The sequence below is a fragment of the Spodoptera frugiperda genome, chromosome 12 (assembly GCF_023101765.2).
Source record: "Spodoptera frugiperda isolate SF20-4 chromosome 12, AGI-APGP_CSIRO_Sfru_2.0, whole genome shotgun sequence".
In the NCBI taxonomy this organism is placed as follows: Eukaryota; Metazoa; Arthropoda; class Insecta; order Lepidoptera; family Noctuidae; genus Spodoptera; species Spodoptera frugiperda.
In genome coordinates, this window is record NC_064223.1 from 5087143 (window position 1) to 5111328 (window position 24186).

The 24186-nt window shown below is 37.7% G+C and overlaps 1 protein-coding gene across 1 annotated transcript in view; it reads left to right on the top strand.

Annotated features, from left to right (window-relative positions):
- Positions 1-18122, top strand: part of LOC118262950 (beta-1,4-glucuronyltransferase 1) — an 81303-nt gene extending 63181 nt beyond the window's left edge. The window contains exons 3-7 of the mRNA XM_035574656.2: positions 9567-9726; positions 12107-12415; positions 13038-13170; positions 14073-14206; positions 14711-18122. Of these exons, the coding sequence (XP_035430549.1) occupies positions 9567-9726; positions 12107-12415; positions 13038-13170; positions 14073-14206; positions 14711-14908 (934 nt within the window). The 3' untranslated portion in view covers positions 14909-18122. The remainder of the gene's footprint in view (positions 1-9566; positions 9727-12106; positions 12416-13037; positions 13171-14072; positions 14207-14710) is intronic.
- Positions 18123-24186: the final 6064 nt, after the last annotated feature.

The window sequence follows — 24186 nt, forward strand, 5'->3', positions numbered from 1 at the left end:
TCAGTTAATACAAATACAAAATTAACTAAAAATCACGGTTTTCTCACTATATTAATCGAGAAAAGCTCTACTAATAATGAGCAGCGTGCGCAGTCGTGGCGACGTCGCGCAACCTACTCCTGAGCTTTCTCAATTAGCATACGCAAGTAAACCGTGATTTTCAGTCATTATAAAAAAAAACCTTCTATATAATTAATTTCCTTATAATATTTCGTGCAATAGACATTAGGCAGCCCTAACTACACATTGAATACTAAAGAAGAATGAGACATGTCCATATGAGCGAACTTTTACTCCGTTAAGTTTTACGATGCGCGGCAAGCACCTATAACTGTGTAGACTATGAAGCCTGCCCTTACTGCCCACGTAAGTAGGATTGCAGATAGATAAGTAGCATCGTTCGTGATACGTAGGTATGTATGTGGTATAAAATCGTGTCAAAGCTAGCCTCCTCAATATTATACAGACAAAAGTGTTGGTACTTTTAACCCATTTGTAATAAAGGACTTTAAGTTTGCGCCTACTCAGCAAGATTATTTTTTTTGTAATCATCGTCATGATAAAATTTCAGAGAACATTTAAGTATTCAGATGGGGTCCAGTAGGGCTGATGCCTGATCCGGAGCTGCGGATTACCTAGCGGGTTTACTTGAAAAGCAGGAGTAGGAACGGGGTGGTTTTAAGTCAGTAAGAGTCTGACACTCCGTCTCGCCTCGCCTAAGGCGGGAGTTTTTCGATAATTTCTCAGTAATAGCACGAAGTCTGGAAATATGCCTAGTATATGGCAATAGACTCACAATCTATTACATGGGACTTATAACACAAATGGTGAAAAGTGAGTGTAAATTGTACAGTGGCATTACGTGCCATAATGTGCACCTCTGCCTACCCCTTCAGGGATAAAAAGCTTAACAATACAACGACCTCTTTGTAAAACCGGAAAAACTTTAGTAAATAGAAGTCCATACCCTATGCAAAGTACATCAATAATAAGCTACATACATACCTACTTTCATTACAAAAAGCCATTTTTTTAATTGACCTAAAAACTGCATAAATAGAGATGTCAAGGCGAGTCCACACATGCCGAGTGGACTGCTCCGAAGAATTACTTAATCGACGGTTAGATTCAACGTAAAAAGTCGATTACCTCGTCAACAGTTATTACATGAGAATGCGACGTCAGTTTTTTATAGCACCTTTTATGAACGACTTTATTTGTACTGGGAGTTTGTTCGTGTATATATGTGACAGTATGACTGCATCTCTGTAGGTTCTCGGGTTAGTAGCGTGCGTACATTCTTGGGTAATTAATTTGATCTTTGTTTTTTTGTTGTGAAGTGGTTAATTTTGTTCTTTTCGTTAGTTGTGTAGTTAGTAAAGGTTTTTTATCATTATTATCATGGTCTCAGTAAGATCTATATTATACTAACTCAAAAAATTAAACACCGTGTATATTGCTTTTATAAATACCTATACCTTACAAATTTTAATAGTGCCCTTATTACGAGTTTACTTTACGTTTAAAGTAATCGAAACGAGAGCTCTGATTGGCCGGCTCGAATAAACCAACCAATCAGATTAATTTGATCTTTGTTAAACGCATAGTAAGCGTACAGATATAGAATACATTTGAGTTCCACCTTCCAAGTTTCTAATCCATTAAAAACATAAATCATAGCACAGTATTCATACAAAATCTAATAAAATAAACAGACAGTCAAAAAACCCTTTAAATAAATAGCAGGCGTCACTCTTGAAAAAAGACAGCCATCTAGATTTGACTTCAACCCTTTTCCAACGACACTCGTAGATAAAAGACCGGCAGAAAGAATAAATGCTACCTACGTCCTACAGTCAATGTAAACATTGGATAAAGTCTACCAGACATTTACAAACATATATAGGTATAGCTATATATGTATATACCGAGGGTAAACTTTAGGGGTCGCCCTAATATAAAAGGGCAGACAACCGCGAAGTTATTTTAAAATGAAATTTTTAAAAGCCCCGACGAAAACCAGGCGAGACTGAAGTGTATTCATTCAGTTTTCTTTTCAGTGGACACAAAGGGACCCTAGCTCTTTCTAGATTAAACTGAATAGGTTTTTAGGTACTTCTTTGCTGAAAACGCTAGTCTAGTAGTTGTGGAAATGAATGGAAATGGTTCTTGAGTTTCTTTCCTGTATATTAAGATATGAATAGTAATAAAATCAGATTTAAGACGTCTGCTTCTCATGCATGAGAGTGCGTTTGAAACCTGCCAACGGCAAGTACCAACCAATATAACTTTTTCCGAGTTCTATGTACTTTCAAGATTATTTAGACACCACTGACAGGAAAACGTCAGTCATAATAAAGTACTATGCCATAATAAAGTAGCAAAACTTGTATTATTTTTTTAAACATCTTATCTGATTACAAGGACCCACCGGCCAAACATAAGTCAGTAGATACACAAAACAAGTGCACAAAACGATATCTATAAAAAAAAAACAAACAGAGTGAGTAAGTAAACAGTAAAATGTCATTTTTATCTACAACTTTACTTAAATACTACACACATCGAGCTACGTATAACCAGTGTAAACTGACTTTTGAATGTCCAGAAAGATTATACAAAGCGAGTTCAGGATAAACTGGTTGTGTATAGCTTCATGTGTGTCTAACATGGCCTTCGGGGGCTAAGGACAATATTTGTATACGTATATAAATCAGTCTGTTTGTCACCTCGTAAGTCAAGTATGTTCAGCTATTACAGTAAATATTTGTTCCTTTCTTATTTTATCTTTTTCAAAAGGATTTACAGTGTCTTTGAGATATAAATGGCGGTGACAGACGGGTTAGTCATTGCGTCTCTTTTCATTTGTTTTTTTAATTTTTGCTGGGTAGGATGAGGTACTATGCCCTTAGAAATCTGAGACTGCATTAATATACAGTCCACCAATGTTGATAATATCTCTGAATACTAGGAAAGTTATCTTAAGTACTTATATTATACATAAATGCAAAAGTTTGTGTGTATGTTTGTTATGCAAAACAGCTGAAGGAATCGGAATGAAATATGGTACAAGGGATTGGATTACTTGCCTCATCGCAAGACTATTATGTATGTTAAATGTATTTCTCATGTAGGTAAGTGAACTCTGTATCAATGAAGTTCATTGAACACATTATGATCTAGAATAACACATATGTTACTTTTTAACCAACTAAATAAAGCTAGTGAAAAATAAAGATATTTGTGTAATAAAGAGGAAATTATATCTTTCCGCTATATACTGTTGGACGCGTTCCGCATCAATAACGAATCTCGAACAAAAAACACACGAAAATTCTTTGACACAGTTTTCTAAACTCCTTAATCGGTGTCACGCAACATCTACACTCACACGCACACTCACAGAAAACCGACGTGAAACAACGCTTGCGTTGTGTGAGTGAGGTTATCGGAGCCCAATTACCCCTCTTCCCAATCCCCGATTCCCCAACAACCCGTAAATTCCTAACCCCCAAAAGACTGGCAACGCACTTGTAACGCCTCTGGTGTTTCAAATGTCCATGGGCGACGACGATTGCTTATCATCAGGTGATCCGTGTGCTCGTTTACCTTCTTATTACTTAAAAAAAACTCACATATCGACTTATTTGGTTTTTTTTTCATAAAACCTCGTTGTAAACTTCAATGCACACATGTGAAAAGAACATGTTTGCATAATCTATGTGTATGAGCCACATAATTTGGCAAGTTATGTCCGCCGACCTCGCGTTAGGTAAATAGCCGAATGGCCGTACAATATAGTATAGATACACTGCCATTAACGCTGTCATCACACTGTAATGATGATATAAAGTTACGTATGTGTGTATGTATGTATGTACAATGGAGGACACATCCGCCTGGTCATTTCAAAATTTTATTGCTTCAACCCCGATTTGAGTTGGGTGAAGCATTACTGGGCTTCTTTCGGTTTTTCGAATTTTCTCAGTAGTGTACATTGTAGGTACAATGGTATTACGTCCCGAAATGTGCAACTCTAGCTACGCCATCGGAGATAAAAAAAAAAATCTATACTTACTATTAATGTGAAAAATCGATATTCATATCTACAGATTGTGCATTTAAATAGGTTATTACATATTTCCATCGTTAATCCACTTCCATTCAATTTCAAACATACAATTCATCACCAAAAATCTTTAAGACACTAGTATTTTTGAAATAAACAAACAATATTGTGTTTTAAATGTTTGATGAACAATTCTTATTCAAATAATCACCACGAAAATCGATTTCACGGCAGAGTTTGCAATAAACAACAACAGACGCGCCCCTCTTCCTGTGTTCACACACCCGTCTAGTCTAGACTTCCACACATTTATATTAGCACCCCCCCTCCCCCTTTTATAGTCCATCAATGTAGCCAACGCTTCTAATACTAACTTTTCCCCTGCGGTTTCATCTGTGTACAATATGAAAGATTACTCTCGCTTAAGTCCCTAAAATCTTGAAGGGATATCGACATAGAAAGTAAAAAATCTTAGTGTTACTACTCCTTCAAGAGTAAGGCTTTTTAGTTTGTTTTCCATAGTTTATTTAATCACCGCGCTTTCTCAATGCGTGTTCGCGATTTCAAAGTTATAATTAGAAATTACAAGCCCAAGTTTCCTCACGACTCACCGATTGTCAGTGATGTCTAAATAATCTTAGAAAGTACATAGAACTCGGAAAATGTCACATTGGTACTTGCCGTTGGTAGGTTTGGAACCCGCACTCTCATCCTCAAAAATCAGGCGTCTACCTCCGGGCCACTACGACATTGTACTTCATACTCTGTGGTTATAACATATTACTCATTTAAAAATGTATCTTACTCCCGTTAGCACGCGATGTTCCGCTACACACAAAAATTGTGTGAATTTATACATGTGGCCCTTTTGTTTTTCATGGCTCTATCAATGGCCGATTACAGTCTTCATTTTTATTGCATGTAAGTAAATAAAAATGCCGTGTAAGTACGTGTTGAGTAATCTTTATCGACAGATCTATTTTCATAGCATTCTTGTATTTTTATATTTGTTCCTCTGTAGGTACTTAATTCCTAACTGCCGCACTCGGAGACATTTAATGATTCTTTAAACTATACCTTAGTAACGAATTTGTATTCAAAATATTTGCTAAAGATTGGGTTAAGTAACCAATAAATGACTCTCTCTCGGCGGTTAGACAAATTACATTTTCAAACTCTACTAAGTAGTATGTGCGTAATAAAACAGCACATCGACACGACACACATCTATATCTATAGGTATTAAATCTATATAAACTTAGCCAGACATTACCGTGACATAATTAAAGCCAAAAGTGGCTAAAGGTCTCTAAAATAAGCTCCAAAATAGCCAAAGGGCAAAGGGTTCATCGCCAGGTGAAAATTACGAATGCAATTATTGATTTAACAGCTGCGTGTACCTCTATAGCTTCCCCGGCGCCGCGCCGGTACACAAAACACACTTAGTACCTGCCAGCCGTGTTTACTTTAAGCCAGTAAAACAGACTCAACGTTCAAGTCAAGTTGCTAAACAAAAAACTGAATGGAAATCCAAACGAATGGTTTTACATTCAATATGATTTCTTTACAGTTTAATATTTCATAGTTCGTGCGTTCCTATTTTATTTTATACTTCAGACTTCCTATATGAATTTATTGAGTCTAGACAGTTAAATTGTGTTGTTTAAATTCAGATCGATTGACGTAGTTATAAAAGCTAGTAGCGGCGCAATTCGTTCATAAATATTGTTATTTATTGAAGTATCTTCATGATCTATGATCAACTGTTTAAATAAACTTTTTGAATAAAAACAGAGAGTATATTGTCTGTCTATATTGTCGCGTAAAGTAAAGTTTACAGTACAAAAAGAAATTACACAAGTACCAATAATATTTGCATAGCTAATTCGTTTCCATTAGGTGTTATTTAAGTAATATGGATGTCACGAAATGGCAATGGTAAGTTTGTGTAAATACTAGCTAGCGTGCTAGTTGCCTATGCCAAACGGTCAGGTGTAAACGAGGCCTAGACGCAAGGTTACTCGTCTGTCGCACCCTCCCGATTAAACTACGTATTTCGAATCCAATATTCCACAAACCGACGCTAGCCCGTTCACTATATAAATAAAATGTACATTCCCCACGTACATAGGCCATGCTTATTGAATTGTGAACAACCCCTTTCGAATTACACACTAAAAACACAAAGGGTTTGAGTGAAAAACAGTTGTAATATTGTACGCGTGATTGCGTGCAATGTTAATTTAAATCAACAATTGTTTTAAAATAATACTTTAGTCTATTGAAAATGTGCTTCTATAGCAAGTCTTTATTACAAAACTCTGCTATAAAATATGAAATTCAATACCTTTAACAATTGTCTATATTATTCCGCATTAGTCGTACTTTTACCATAACGAAGTAAGCATAGTTGTGTTCTGCAAACTAAACAATGCAGATACTGAGTCACCGATTAGATCGCTTGATATAAATTAAAACTTTACAAAGTAACCGCTGCGATCATTTGCATACACGACTACACGTGCACCGGTAACTATGTACATAGTATATGTATGTATATGTGTAGGTAAATGTTCTACGGTCCGTATGATTGAATAATATTTTCACTTAGCATTAAATATACCATTGTATTGACTTACAAAACAAACGAGCATTACCTCGTGCATCCCAGGTATCTAGAACGCGGTGCGCGGCGTTCACTTATCATTTCATCTAGGATTTCTAAAGAAGTGACAGTCCCACTGACATTTAAGAAACTTATTGTGTAAATCACAAGCTCTGTTACGTCATGGTACATTTCAGTTACATAAACAATGTGTTTTAAACGAAAATATAGGAGTTTATCAGGTTGTATCACCGAAGCTAAATGTCAGGTGGTGTGATGACCCAAAAACCACGTGGCACCTCGGTCTCTTTTTGTGGCTGATATCCCATTAATAATGTCTTTTGTTGGATATACCAAGCTTTTTCATTAACGGCGAGTAATCGATTTTTATTGTGTCTACGTTTTTAGTTTTCGCGCCTGTCTGCGAACGAATGAAAACGGTACGTGATAGACTCCAGTTTTTTGCCGTCAGATTCGATCAGAAACATTTATGGAATGATTAACGTTTCATATTTTCTATGATAACAACTTTTTTTTGTACAAAAAATCGATCATAAAACGGTCTTTATTGTGATTAAAAGTTCCATTATAAGTGTTGTGTACACTACTACCGGTATAAAATCTTATTTTTCTAAGGTCATTTACGCTATTGAGAGTTTTTGCCCATGTTATCGTTACATTGTTTGTGTAAATCGAGTGTTTTCAACTAACTACTACTTTAAGTACCGAAATGTAACTATCCCACTGTAATACATGATCATACAAAGTTAAGAGTACTTAGAACGTCATATGGCCGTACCCATAAAGAACACTTAAAATAAACAAGCAAAGTAAACAAACAAGAATTCATGGTGTCCCTAGCACACGAACTGAGCAACATTTTAGCTGGAAGTGTCGGTTTGCAAGCTGTGGCGAAGGCGCAAATGTCGCCAGTCACGCGACCTAGGGCGGCACCAACAGCTTATTGATTAAATATAATTACACGCCTCCGTTCCTCCCTTCCTTTCCATATAATCCCCCACCATGATAAACCATAAACTCCTGGACAGTTTACTCCAATTACTTACTTGTAATTTATTGACATTTCTATAGGAAATATATGGGTAGAGAAACTTCTGTTAGCTATACTATTTTATAGATGTTAAAACTCAAAACTTAAAGCTTGTTTTGGCATAGTTGCTTGTATGCTAATAATAAGAGGTGAGGAAAGTATGTCCAACGACCGAGTTATAAAAGACAAGAAAACAGAAAGCGCATTCGTTTAGGTTTTCATTTTAAATTTTTAACCTAACTTATTAGTTTGTAATATGAATCCAAAGACTTATAGTATGAGACATACTCAAGTAATTATTATGTTTTTCGGCTTACTCACATAATTATTTGACTAGGAACTCGACTAGTTTTCTCGCTACTGTTCAGTAGCAGCGCGATATTCGCCGGGTCGTGTGTCGCGGAATGCTGTTCATGAATACGAGCCTCTAGCATGGCTTATAACTCTGAGCTCGCTGTCATCGCAGCGGTAAGTCCCCTCTGAGGAGTGGCTAGAGAGGCGCCACGGCGTCCTCACCTACCGCCTGACGCAGGTGCTTACCGGACATGGAAGTTTCACGCCCGGGTGTCATCACTGCGAGGACCCGGAGGACACGGTAGAACATACGGTGGCGGTGTGCCCTGCGTGGGCTGAGCACCGCCAAGTCCTCAGGGATGTGGTCGGCGACGGCGACCTCTCGCGTCCGGCACTGGTACAAGCCATGGTGCGGAGCGAGAGGGACTGGGATGCCGTCTCCTCCTTCTGCGAAAAAGTCCTGCTAGCTAAGGAGGAGGCGGGGCGCGTGAGGGAACGAACCTCCTCACGCCTCTCGCGAGAGACACTCCGGGCGTTGGGGATCGCGGGACGATCTCCGGCCACCGTAAGTGCGGGCCTGCGGACGGCGAGCAAGGGTAGCTCGTCGCCCGAACAGAACCAGACCCGTGCGTGCGGCGCGTCGCGTTCCGCACGCGCCTCAAAGAGCCATCAGACCACCACAGATGGGGCCCAGTAGGGCTGATGCCTGATCCGGAGCTGCGGACTACCTAGCGGGTTTACCGGGGCTCCGGCTCGAAAAGCAGGTGAAGGAACGGGGTGGTTTTTAGTCAGTAAGAGTCTGACACTCCCTCTCGCCTCGCCCAAAGCGGGAGAAGTCAATGGATGATTTTCTCCCCTCAAAAAAAAAAAAAAAGCATGGCTTATAACTAGTCGAGTCCCTCATCAATTCTATCAGTTGAATATACTCCACAATCCAGAACGTAGCAAATAACGAACACACGTACGTGCCATTACATACATTCAAAACGCATTACCCTCCTTTTACACATCTTAGTAACATACTTTGACTTGTCATAAACAACCCGTGATCGACCACTTGCTGGAGTATGAACCTTCTCAATAAAAGAGGGGTTTGCCATAATCTCCACGCTTGGCAAGTGAGTTGGAGATCACAGTGGTTTTCTACCAAATCAGAGATGTTTGCTGTGGATGCGTTTGGCTTCCACCAATCATATTCATTGGTACTTAGCACTGGTGGAAACGATGCGTGCTATGGATGCATGCTATGGATGCGTATTATGAAAGGCTTCCCTACTATCGCATACTCGATCGCATCTTCTTCGCACAGCTACTTTGCGGCGGCGCATCTTCATAGCACATCTTACGCGCAACGCTACATAGCCTAGTATCATTGGAAACAGTTACATTGTTTCACAGCTTAGCTATTACATCTTCATAGCATAGCTATATAGCACATCTCTGGTAAAAAGCATCCTTGTTCAACTCATACGACCGCACGAAGAGTACGGGTGGTAATAGGTACATGTATTGTTCTTTAACTTATAAGATCACTTTATTGTCCACAGATGGATGGCTCCGATCAGCTTGGCAATCCACGCTCCTGGCACAGACATGCTGCCTTCCGTGAACAGCATCAGGTACCTCCGGGACTGCACTGGCCACGACCTCGTCCAGCAATACGTGACCTTCCATATCTTCTTCTCAAACAAACATATACCTGATCACGTAAGTTGTTATAAAATGAACACTAACTTCATACACATATAGTTAAGAATCGAATGCGCTATCCACTCGTGAAAAAAGCTGCATCAAAATGCGTTCAGCAATTCTTGAGTTTGTTGCTAACAAACAGACATGGTAAACCATCGTAGCAAATATAATAAAGAAGTATTGTATTAACTAAACATCACGGTTTACTCGCGTAAATTAATGGAAAAAAGCTCTACTAGTTTCGAGTCACAAAGGGACTCACGTCGCGCAGCCATCTGTGACTCGAAACTAATAGAGCTTTTCTCCTTTAATTTACGTAAATAAACCGCGATTTTTAGTTAATTAAGTATGTCTCACGATAGTTATTATAAAAAAATTGGTATTGGTTGAGAAATCGCTTCAGACTATAACTTAGACTATACCTCTGACCTTAATACAGTTTTCCAATAAAGTAAATTGATCTACATGTGCACAATTACTTTAGCACAGAACACAAAGTAAACGTCATAATATAACACTACGCTTCTTACTTCGAATAGGAATAGACAGACTAAAGAGATCTATTAATACGAAGGAATTTTCATATCGAATATCAGTACAATTTTGTGTAAGTCGAGAATCGGATCGAACTCAATGAAACGTGGTCTAAATTCAAGAACTAATTACTGATCATCATGACTTAGTAGTGATGTGTACCCTTAGTATGAGTTTACGCTCATCATAACTTAGTAGTAATGTGTACCCATGCCTTTACGTTGAGCGAAAACGAAACGAGAGCGCGTTCAGCGTTCTGATTGGCCAGCGCGAATGAACTAACCAATCAGAACGCCGTTTCGTTTTCGTTTAACGTAAAGCAAACTCGTACTAAGGGCACTGATCATCTGCAATTTGTGTTGTTTTGCAACAGTTGCAAAAATATTTATACTTCTCTTGTTACTTGTGTAAATAAGCGTACAAAGGGCTGCACACATCGAGTTATGCAACACCAATATAAACTGACCGTTGTATGTTGGGAAAGATCTTGCAAAGCGAGATCATGATAAACTGGTTTTGTATTATTCGATATGTAGCCGTGTATACATACATAGGTACACAGATAGATACAGTATTAGAAGTTATTATTACTAGTTGATGCCCGTGACTTCGCTCAGTTACAGTACATCAGTTAGCTGAAAATAAAAGTTCCGTCAATCGGTTCAGCCATTTCAGAGATTAGCTAAAACAAACAAACAGACAGACAGACAAAAATTGTAAAAATAATATTATGTTGGTCTGTGTATCGTATGTATATTCATATGCATGTAGTAAAAACGGATTTCAATATTAACTAAAAATCACGGTTTACTCAGCTATTAAGTAGGCAGCGTGAAACCACCGCACAAATCTGCGCACGCTGCTCATGATGACGAGTCCCTCTGTGACTCGAAACTAGTAGAGCTTTTCTCTATTAATTTACGCGAGTAAACCGTGATTTTTAGATAATTAAGTACGTATTTCTTACGATAGTTATTACCTATAAAAATATATTTAAAAATATTACAAACAGACATTCCAATTTTATTTATCTATCAGTCTAGATATGTATATAAGTATATAGGTAGGTATATAAAGTCATTGACCGCTCCTGTTACATTTCTGGAACGTAACAATAGTGTCTGGCAATAAGCCAGATAGACATTTGATTCACTTCCTTATATACCTACTTTTACTCAGTTTTAACAAAACAAATACATTACCTACTCTTTTATTAGTGAGCTATTATCGTTTAAATTGCTCATATAATACGCAATATCTGTAATTCACTGCACGGATAGGAAGAGGCAAAAGAATGTGTTTAAAAGTAAAAGTAGAATATATCAGTTTTATTTGGAACATATTGATGACTAGCTTAATGCCCGTGGTTTCGTTCGCATGGATTAATTAGGTATACGGCTATTTTACGGCAATTTTTTGCGCAACTTCGTCAGCGTATAATATGAATTTTAGCATAGTTTTTCCAATTTTTAAATTAAAAGCACTCTAAGTTACTCCTTAGTACATCAGCTAGGTACCTGCTTATAAAAGTCCCGTCAAAATCAGTCCAGCCATTTCAGAGATTAGCCAGAACAAACAGACAGACAGACAAAAGTTGAAAAAAAAATATTTTGGTGTATGTATCGGAGCTCCGTGTCAGTGCGAAACTTTGGCATACACTCAACTAATGATAGATATATCAAGACCAGACAGAAATGCTTATAAAAGCTTTTAATGATAAATGATATTTATTTCTGTAAATAGGTCATAAAATAACACTTTTACACGTCAATATTTCAAATAGCTAGATGAGACCATTTTCATTATCAGCCGTATACCTAATATAAACAAATACAATAACAATCCTCCAATCTAATTTCAGATTCCAAACCCAGATGAATTTTTGAAGACACCGTACAACTGCTCCTTGCCGGTTCCATATGCCGTCAATTCCTCCACCACTTACAAGGAGAAGACCAACCTCTTGTACCCTGTCAACGTTGGCAGGAACATCGCAAGAGCTGCAGCATTGACCCACTATGTTCTACCCCTGGACATCGAGCTATACCCCAGTCCATACCTAGTGCCCCAGTTCCTAAACATGATCGCCAGAAACGAACCACCACTTAGCACTTCCAACAAGCCAAGAGTCTTCCCCTTAAGTTTATTTGAGATAGATAAACAGTATAATGTGAGTATTTACTTGTTTTAAACTAGCTTTTAATTAGGGAAAGTAACCTATATCACTCTCCAACCTCCAATCTCCTGACACAAAAATTATGAGCTGCAGACTACCTAGCAGGTTACCGGAGCTCCGGCTCAAAAACAGGAGTACGAACGGGATGGTTTTTAGTTAGTAAAAATATGACATTCCCTCTCGCCTCACCCTAGGCGGGAGAAGACATTGTAGTATAATTTAACCTCTAAATAAAATACCTATATTAATTACTCAGTTGCGACGTGAAAAAATGGTAAACAAATATTGTTTAGCAATGTTTAAAATGTTAGTTATAATTTGTATGTTTATGTACTTACGATGACACATTTCTGCATCGCCTCGATAGAGGATGTCATCTGGCATTAAGTTCACACATGTCACATAACATACATTTGCACTTGAAGTGCAAAATTAAAATAAGTATAGGCCAATTGTAAATTCCTTTTGGGAGTTATGTATGTTAGTTAAAAATAAGTAAAGATATTAAAATAGATTATTTTATAAGTAAAATAGACAGCTGAACATAATTATACTCCTAATGACTTCTACTCCTAATTAAATTTTAAATGGTAACTTCCTTTTTTTCTCATTTCAGCCGCCTCAGACCAAATTGGAACTGCAGGGAATGTTGAAGAACAAAACTGCGATACCGTTCCACAAGTACGTGTGCCCCACGTGTCATAACATACCGAATGGAAGCGAGTGGATGGCCAAACCTGAGACTCCATGTAAGTCAAAAACCAATTATGCACTTTAAAACCTACCATCATAAGCAAAAATGAACAAATTATCAGTATTAAACATACACTAAGATTAAAATGGATGAATATTATGTCACTCCGTTACGCCAAAACAGCTGAGCGGAATTGGATGTAGTACAGAGATGATTATAGTTTGGAATAATACATTCATTCCTTGCCGATATTACGTTCCCGTATGACTTTGTCACATACACGAGAGTGAAGTCACTCTTGCTAAACCCCGCTGATCTTACTGTAAATTAAATCTAACAGTACAGTTCAAGAAGGTTGACAATGCTTTGGTGCAATAAATCGCGGAGCAATATTACATCTGTCTGTGCCAATTATGAAGTGAGATTTTTATAGCCAAACGAGAGGTTTGGCAAATCATATAGTGATACAGCAATTAATCTAAGTGCTGTTAGTGTCGTGAGCTATTTATGCCGTCTGTAGCATGGCGTGGCTCGTATGGGGCATTCTAATTGCGTATTATGGTTCAACGACCGCGCCTTACCCGCAGTTCCCAGACGACCGGCTCTAACTTTAATTTGTAAAATCGCAAACTTTCCGATTCAGGAATGCGTCAATAGCTACTTACATGCATTATGCTAACTCTATACACATTTCCTTTATTGTTATTGTTAGCTATATCCAACTGCACATGCTCAGTCCAGACTCACTGCTAACATGTGTGACACCTAGTTAATAATAAGTATAAATAGACACATTGCAAACTAATTCTGCTGTAAACCAATTAAATTCTGTGATTAACACAAGTCTTCGTGCCAAGTTTTATTCTATTACCTAGTTTTGCGTGATTGTATTACATGTATCAAACTTTCGTTTATAATTAAAGCATAATAATGATAATTTATATTGTATTATTACAGTAATGGAAGTGTTTTACGTGGGCAAACGAGAAGGAAAGTTTAGTCACTGGGAGCCTATCTTCATCGGTACACACTCAGATGCTTACTATGATGATCGATTGAGTTGGGAAGGCAAGAAAGATAAAATGACACAGGTAATTGAATACTGCATTTATGACTACTACTATTTAAAAAAAAACGTTGCCTCACACTAGGTTTTTTTCGTCGTGGTTGCGTTTACAAATACAAGTTCACATACACATGACACCCAGACCCGAAACATATCCAAACATATCTTATATGTAATAAGGTCGACATAAAACATATTTGACTGCACAGTTGACGCGGTGGCAGGGCAACTGGCTGCCGTGCAACATGTTGCGGATTGTATTCCCACATGGAACAACTCTTTGTGTGAATCCGCAGATTGTTGTTCCGCGTCTGGGTGTCATGTGTATGTGAAATTGTATGACACAGTTATTTTTTTTTAAATTAAATGCGTAAATGCCGTCTCATCTATCTCTTCAAAAATTTACATCATATTAAACTGGAGTCTGTTCACATTTCTATACTTATAAACCATCTATTATAAACGTACGCCTAAAAGATTACTGCTCAGCATATCATTATACCTAATATTTCTATTGTATTTCTTACAGGCTTACATCTTTTGCGCCAAAGACTACGAGTTCATGATCTTAAGCAACGCTTTCCTCGTCCACAAGCCAGGCATCAAGTATTACAAGGCAAACCCGAAGAGAGACAAATATGCTTCGAAACAGGCTTCCTTTGTAAACAACGTGATCAAGAAGGAACTCAAAAAAATCTTCGGTTCAAAGCCAGGCTGCGTACTGTGACGACATAGAAGAATAAAGGTCATACACACAAACCTAGTACACCTTAGAGGTACAAAATAGAACTCAGGCTATCCAAAACGCTATACTAATTAAGCTTACAGGGTTCAACAAATCCGCCTGATTTTGAAAATGTTGATAACGGAATTGTGTCCTAAATAAAACATATCACTATGATTAAAACTAAAAATGCAAACTCGATTAAGATAAACGCACACTCCAGTGATTTTGTATTAGGATGGTTAAGTACCTACTAACTACTAATTCAATGCATAGGATGCAAGACACGATAGAGGCCTTAAACAGTTACTATAAAGCTTCGTCTCCAGTAGGAACATTTGTCAAGCGACATTTTTGACTGCGCGACAAGGAACAGTTTCAACAATGTCGCGGAGATGTCGTCCGACGTCGCCCGACATCGCCCGATGTCTCCGGGGACACATGTCGCTCGACAAATGTTCCTAGTGTGGACGAGGCTTAAGGATAACTCTAATGTTAGTAACACACGTCCGTAATCTAAGTCAAGAATGCTATTACAGAGGCAATGAATCTTCTTAAAAATAATATTTTGTTACTTCGCAAGAGAACATTTACTATTGCAAATACCAAAATGAAACAAGAAGGTCTACTCAATACTAGCCCTTAACTTCCTATTCAGAAGGATTATAGTTGTAAAGCATCTTTATTAGTTTGGAAGTGTAAATATTTTGCTTGCGAGTGTTCGCTTGCTTTTGTGTAATAAAGTACTTGACTTGTATAATTTAAGTGCTTTTTTACAAACAGGAGTATATTTTTTTTGTAGATTTTTATATTAGGCCACTGTAATCATACGACCAGTCGCAAAACCAACTTAGAACATAAAAACACTAGGGTAAACTGACATGGTTGCCGACAACTAAATAGTTGCGCAACCAAGTTGACACCAGGTTAGATTACCTCCGTATAACTGCCTACATTTTGTTGTTTGCGCGACCATAGTCGTATGACTATGGTGTCCTAACGGTTTTGATTGTGCTTATAAGCTTCTAAAACACACAAAGTGTTGATTTATCTTGTTAAACTAGTTGTCTATTGCTACAATGCTAAACTTATAAACTCAAATAACGAATGTATGTAAAGACTAAGCTTGTGATTTCAATTTAAACACTATTCTCTTTGTGTTTAAGATTAAAGTTGTATGTGTTAACTATGTCACTTACGTCTAAAGTGTCGATTCTCTCATAGTTAACTAAATTGAATAAACAACTTATTTAGTGATTTTTTAAATGGATGTAAGATGACTTGAATAAAACTGGATCGCGGTCCACCATGTCATTGGTTGTGAGAATAATTTCGATCAATGGCGGGCGAGAATGCGATCGACGTCATTTTCAAAGTTCGAAATGATAGCTAGCTCAACATATGTCAATAATATCGAGATCGGTTGGCTGAAATACTTTTTAAAGTGACCATTTATTTTGTTGATCAATGGGAGAATCGGCATAATCGCGCTTCGTCTATCGATGTTTATATTTATTTTTGACTCATTCTGAAATGCATTTTTAGTCTGTACTTCAGTAGATTATTCGCTAGTGATAAATATATTTGTAGATTTTTATAATTATCTATGTACATAATGAATGAGTGTAAGGAGTATAGGTACGTTATTTTGTAATATTTTATCTGTGATTTTATTTGAAATTAATACCCGACTACTACGAAAAGAGGGTTATTTTTTATATTTCAAGTACTTAGTAAAATCACAGGAAAAATCATCGTTAATCAGAACTAGGAATCGAATTAAAAACTGTGAAAATGTTTTATAGGTAACCAATCAGATTATTTTTATGATTTTTTTAATTGATCTGCTCGAAATCAATTATTTTTTCTTGCTACATGTTCTCAGTTATTTCACGATTACATTTTAATTAAAAATAAATCTGTTTGCGTCTCCGCTGCAGGAAACCAGGGACATAAAATTAGCATTGTGGATGTCGTACATAAAAGACATAAATAAGTGTAAAATTACTATAAAAATTAAAGTCAAGAATATGCAGCATACATACGTAGATTATAAACTTATTATATGTTGTAAGTATATGACTTAAGGTAAGCGTCCACAGGCCCGCATCGTACGCATCGCACGCATCATACGCATTCCGTATGACGTCATCAGTACGCATCGCATGTCGGCATTGCTGATGATGCGGTGCGTACGATGCGGATCAGTGGACGCAGTTGTATGAGTTTCTATACAAGACATATAAATCCGTTGCGTGCGATGCGTACGATGCGTACGATGCGGGTCTATGGACGCGTACCTTTATATACCTATTATAAGTATACCGATAAAGTAAGTCGGCCTTATTGTGGAAACTAGTTTAGTTTTAGTTGCTATTTAAATAAAAAAAGAAAAAATGCATAGTGCTAAGCTCACCACGTTCGATATTTATTTTTAGTGATATTTTTAAATAAGTAGTTAATTTTTTTTTAAAACATCCTAGTATTTTTAACGATTTTCTTCAAATAGGTAGGTATATTTTAGTTCTTAATTTGGATTTGAATATATAAATGGTAACTTATGTACATTTCTATTTTCTTATTTAGGTTTATTAATGAAGAAGGATTTAAATAAAAATCAATGCAAAACTTAATGTTGATAGGTAAAAAACGGTTGAAGTATCTTACTTCCTTTATTTTAAAGTCGAATAAATAACTACTTCTCATTATAGCAACCAATATTATGCAAAAAATATTTTTATATCAAAACTATGTAGTTTATCTGTGTGCCAAATTTCCTGTAAATGGGTCAACCATTATGAGGAACAATCCGATGCAAGTATGCCATGAACAGGAGTCGAGTGGTTGCGCAGTGGACGTTTTTGTACGCATTGCGCATACAACTTGCAGCTCACTTCAGAGATCTTAAATGATTTGATCTGGGATGTAAAATCTTTTTATAGGATCTTCAAGATTAAGTTTCTAAGGATTTTAGTTACTAAGTATTATTTTAGTATTAAATCTTATTAGTTTTATTCATGGGTTCCGGTTATGGTAAACGCATGTGGTGAGCTTTCGCTATTAGGCTTCAAAGTGCCTCTTAGTTTGTAAGTGCAATATATAAAGTCTTCTAAATGTGATCATTTATAAAATATTTATCAATGTATAATCTAAATACTACGTTTTGTAACGTTTTCGTACTCGAAAATTGAAATAAAACAATACAATTCTTACAGTATGATGTGTTTCATTTGTGCGTGAGAATAATTATGATAAATATTTATGTGTAATGAATCCCTAATAATTTCAAATATACTACTATTACTATGACAAAACAAACCAGCTTCTTTTGTCTAAAAGTGTTGTTTGTTCTTCCTCTGGTGTTGCGGGTGTCCATAGGTGGCGCTGATTACTTACCATCAGGTGATCCGTCTGCTCGTTTACCGGCTTATACCATAAACAACTATATTGTTTACCAGAAACAAATTCGTAACTTAATTTAAAGAGAGATAACCCCAGCCATAACATATGTAGATTATTACTAACCTAAACACCAAGCCTACATTCTAATCATCATTCTAATATGGTAAGACATCGATTATTATTTCAATCAAAAAAAATCCTTAGTAATATTCCATCTAAGCAACAAAGATCAAAATTAAACAACAAAACATTAATAAATTGCTAACTTTAGAACTCTCACAATATGATCGCCTGTAGCCTGGTCCTGATCCAGGAAGGTAGTGGCTATCAGGAGGTCTACTGGAGTCCTTGAACATAGCATACACATCATATATAGGAATACAGCTCTTTGGAGTTTCATCTTCTGGTAACGGTTCTTGCTGCTGCAGTACTGGTTCCTTAGGCTTATTATCAGTCATTTCAGCTGTATTTTTTTTATGAGACATGCCGGTAATCGAGCAGACGTATTACCTGATGGTAAGCAATCGCCACCGCCCATGGACACTTGAAACACCAGAGGCTTTACAAGTGCGTTACCGGCTTTTGGAAGTTAGGAATTTAAGGGTTATTGTTCGGGAATGGGGATTGGGAAGATTGGGAAGGGGGAATTGGGCCTCTGGCAACCTCACTCACACAACGAAACACAACGCAAGCGTTGTTTCACCTCGGTTTTCTGTGAGGCCGTGGTATCACTCCGGTCGAGCCGGCCCATTCGTGCCGAAGCATGGCTCTCCCACACTTAAGAATGTATTCTGATCAGAAGTTGCATTTCCATCTCCACTCTCGTTAGTAGTTGTTAAAAACATTGGATAAGTGTCTCCTTTCTCTATTCTATGAGAATCTATTGCACGATCTTCTAAGGTCGTAAAGAAACCAGGGTTATATGGTAAGCAAGTAGTAGGTTTTACTGTAGAAATCAATCCAAAGCTGTGACCAATAAAATGTGTGGTAATTTCACAACAATGACGAGCGAAATTGACGAAGTATGTTGTCAAGATGACAGTAATGTGACAATTATTTTTTTCACTGTCATTAAGGAAAAGTTTTGATTGTGAGAAAATATTTAGCCCGTAGCCCATGGTAAACATACAAACACAAATATACGCAAATTCAAGTACATATATTATAGACAGAAAACATACAAATATAAATATTTCCTAATCTACATATTATGTAGTCTTCACTGACGAAAGCCACAGCAAAGTTGTTTCGTAGCGTCTATGAAGCGACTACACAACGTGTACGAAACGGGTACGTAGCGATTACGGATCCGCTACGCAGTATTTACAAATCGGCTATACAGCGTCTACAAATCGGCTACGTTGTATCTAAAAAGTTGCTACGAAACCTCTATGAAGCGGCTGCACTGCGTCTACGAAACGGTTACGCAGCTCTATGTAACGGTTACGCAGTGTCTACGACTCAACTACACAGAGTATCCGCACCGGTTACGCAGTCGACGAAGTGGCTAGATACTGGTAACGCAGGGTCAACAAACAACTACAAAGTGTAATGCTGCTCACGAGTATGAGCCTCTAGCATAGCTTGAAACTACTCGCGTTCCTCGTCAAAACACTACGTGATTACAGCAGATAACATAATAATTAACTACAAAGTGGTCTACAAAGCGGCTGCACAGTGTCTACGAAATTAAACGGTGTACGAAGTGACTACGCAAGTTAGAGGGTCTATAAACGATTACGATTTTACGCTGCACGCGAACTATTAGAAGGATAATTTTGCAGTGTTTGATATCACAAATATATTAACCCTCAGTCAAAAAATCAATAAGTGGAGTCTCAGTCTACTGTATACTACTTCTCTACCACACAACGTGTATGCTAAGAGGATTTACATACCTTCAAAAAGCCTTTAAAGTTGTAAACAGAAGATACAAACCAAACATTTTGACATGCAATATTTTTTATTACATACCTTAAACAAAATCTTAAAATGCCGTCCGTTGCACCCGTATTCGTAAGTAAGTATCAAAAACAGAAAAAAATGTTTGTGCCTCAGTATGAAAATACATATATCAACGAAACTGTGAAATCCCAAATTACGATAACATTCCAGACGTGTGCTTCTTTGAATATAAATTGGTTTGCAGACCGAAGTAGAGGCACCATAGTCTCTAAGTTGGTGAGACTGTCGGGGTGAATCGAAAATAATATTTATGGAATGCTTTGAATACACTACCAACCTGTTATTAATTGCAGAAGCTTCTTTTTCTGTACTTTTAGGCTTTAATGTGGCCACCAGAGATGGGGCCCAGTAGGGCCGATGCTTGATCCGGAGCTGCGGACTACCTAGCAGGTTTACTGGGGCTCGAAAAACAGAAGTAGGAACAGGGTGTTTTTTTGCCCAAGCCGGGAGAAATCACGATATTTATTGTTTCCATCTATACTAATATTATAAAGCTGAAGAGTTTGTTTGTTTGTTTGAACGCGCTAATCTCAGGAAACTACTAGTCCGATTTGAATAATTCTTTTTGTGTTAAATATTGCATGTATCGAGGAAGGCTATAGGCTATAAAACGTCACGCTATGACCAATAAGAGCTAAGCAGAGCGGGTGAAACTGCGCGGAAGAAGCTAGTTATAATATAAAGTCTCATACCATACCAACCACATCTTGGTAACCCTACCCAAGCCACGAGACAGATAAGGAAGTTGATCCAGGTAGACGGCACGTGAGTGGAATCTTAGAACCAACGCCATGGTTTTCCCGCATTTGGTGCAAAATTACTTCGGTCCTTCGTTAAATCACTGCAAAAACTATCATAGGGACCGACATGACACTTGACAGGGTAGCAAAATGGGATAGAATTATGATTCATAAGATAAAGAATTTCTGTCTATATAAGGTATTCTAAATGTGTCTGCCACGACTTTAATGGGAGGTAGAATGTGTTGTGTTTGAAGATTACAATAGTCCATTATATAAAAATAAGTCGGGTTTTCCTTCCTGACGCTATAACTCCAGAACGCACGAACCGATTTCCACGGTTTTGCATTCGTTGGAAAGGTCTCGGACTCCGTCAGAAAAGAAAATTCAGAAAACAGGGAAAATCATTGGTGGTGGAACGGAGTTCGCCGGGTTTGCTAATATATTATAGTATACAATACAATTATAGTATACGTATAGTATTTGGCCCTTCTTTAATATATCGAGAATTTGGTCGATATATGTCCATCTAGGGCGCTCTCTATTGACGGTCCCATTCATACCCGCTATGTATACTAAATATAAACTACTAGAATAAAATCGACAAATTATGAAGCGCTTTTATTATACCTAACTTCAGTTAATTTCGTTAGATGTAAGTAAATTTTTATAACATTAGTCGATTATGTTACGTCTCATATATTACGTAAAAAATGTCTAAGCTAGACAAAAACGTTAGGTCGTCCACATTCATTCATTTCACTCACCAACATTGCAATACAGAATTTGAATAAGCAATCAAAATATAATGGGCAAAATACCAAAATAACATCAATTTCTAAAGATTTTGATGTTATTGTGATTTTTTATTTTATTTTAGCACTTATGTAACATACATATAAAGGTGATAGAAAAATGTGAGAGGTTAAAGATGTCCAGTACACTGGCATTTTGCTCTTTATTGGCGTCAAAATGTCATTAAATGGCATGAGGTATAGAGACTGGTAGCGTGGTGCCTCAGTGCCTGGTACTAAGTAACTATACTATACATATAATATGTATATGTCATTACAACTTAAAACGGAATATTTACCATGTTTATTAGTTTTTGCGAGTTTCCGATATTTCGGCACTGTCGCAAGCGCCATGATCACGGTAATTATTAAACATGGTAAATATCCCGTTTTAAGTTCTAATGATAGTACTAGTGACCATGCCAGTTTAAAAACTTATATATGTATGGAGTTAGGATTTTTTATCTCGAAATAAAAAGTGAGTTCACAATAACATGGGTCACATTCGTATGACGATCTATGTGGGTGTAGCATGGACCCTGCCGGTGACTACCTAGATGATTTTAGTGAAGTAAGAATCTCACACATCTGTATCACCATTAATCTATGGGAATAAAGCTCTGGAGCTACAGACAACCTAGTGGGGCTCCGGCTAGAAAAGCAGGAGTAAGAACGGGGAAGGAATAGGGGGGAGAAGTCATTGGTGATTTTCCCTACTCAAAAAAAAATTAGAATAAAATTGGAACACCTTAGTTACGAGAAATGTCACAGTCACGGTTCCAAATTCCCCCCTTAATCTTTACTTAAAACAGCATAAAATATTTCAAATGTCATTATACCTTTTTTAAGTAAAACGACTTGGTGGTATGATTGATGATGTGTCTGCCAACTGCTCGTTTATACACCCTTTTGCATTTAACGTCCGTTCCAGTAACCCATTTCAGAATCACGCGGTTCACGCGGAATAAAAAAGAGCTCATTCATATTTCGACTAACTAACTAATATTAGGTGGATTTTACGATAATGGGGTAATGAGTATTATTGCTTCACTTATTATTACTTATGAACCATATGTTAATACAAGTATAACATAAACTATCCTAAAAGTAACTAACACAATAGTCAAAGATTTATCCAATAGGGTAGCTGACTAATTTTATTAATGAGATTATTAATATTAATGAGAAACAAATTCTTTCGAAGATACATCTCGTAACGTTGCTCCTACATACATTTTATACGTAAATTATTACATATTTTTTCATTATCTAACTGACGAACTAAATAGATTTTGCATTTTCATACCCCCTCATCATCCTAATTTTGTCAAGTAGTTCGAGCGATAATTAAGCACTCATTCATCTCCAACTACATAATACATATATTGTATATTTAAAAAAAAAATAAGTCATATAGAAGATAGATGAAATCTATCATCAACTATGCCAGTGTCCCAAATGAACAAAAAAAAACATATGTAGCAATGAGGTTTCATCACATGCACCTGGCAGGCTAGATGTTGACACACACTGGCAGGCTGCGTTGTGACACGGGAGAAGAATTGAACGTTTTGAATTTGACTAGGTTGTCAACGATGAGAAAATTTTACATTATTTGTCATTACATTTTATTGTGAGAAGAATTTTAGCTTTCGTGTAAAACACAACACATGCTAAATTGGCGCCCAGCTAGTAGGGCCGACCATGCCCCGAACTAGGCTACGGAGGCAGACGACGGCAGACGACGAAGCTACGGAGCAGAGTCCTGTACGGGCCCCCGAACTTGTCACAGCGCCTCGTCTGACCGTGCCGGCATAATGCAGGCGGATACGACTAGGTGCCCAATAGAGACGCTGCGGTCGTTGCGCCGACGAAACGCGGTCGAAACGCCGGCGCCTCATGGCAGTCACCATCGTCACCGTCGCTGAACATCACTACGAGTTCGTCCGGGAACTTCGCAAAAGTGTACCGCGAGGTTCACCGGACTTCTCAAGAAGAGTTCGTCCTGGAACTTCGCCAAGTGTACCGCGGGGTTCACCGGACTTCTCAAGAAGAGTTCGTCCTGGAACTTCGCCAAGTGTACCGCGGGGTTCACCGGACTTCTCAAGAAGAGTTCGTCCTGGAACTTCGTCAAGTGTACCGCGGGGTTCACCGGACTTCTCAAGAAGAGTTCGTCCTGGAACTTCGCCAAGTGTACCGCGGGGTTCACCGGACTTCTCAAGAAGAGTTCGTCCTGGAACTTCGCCAAGTGTACCGCGGGGTTCACCGGACTTCTCAAGAAGAGTTCGTCCTGGAACTTCGCCAAGTGTACCGCGGGGTTCACCGGACTTCTCAAGAAGAGTTCGTCCTGGAACTTCGCCAAGTGTACCGCGGGGTTCAC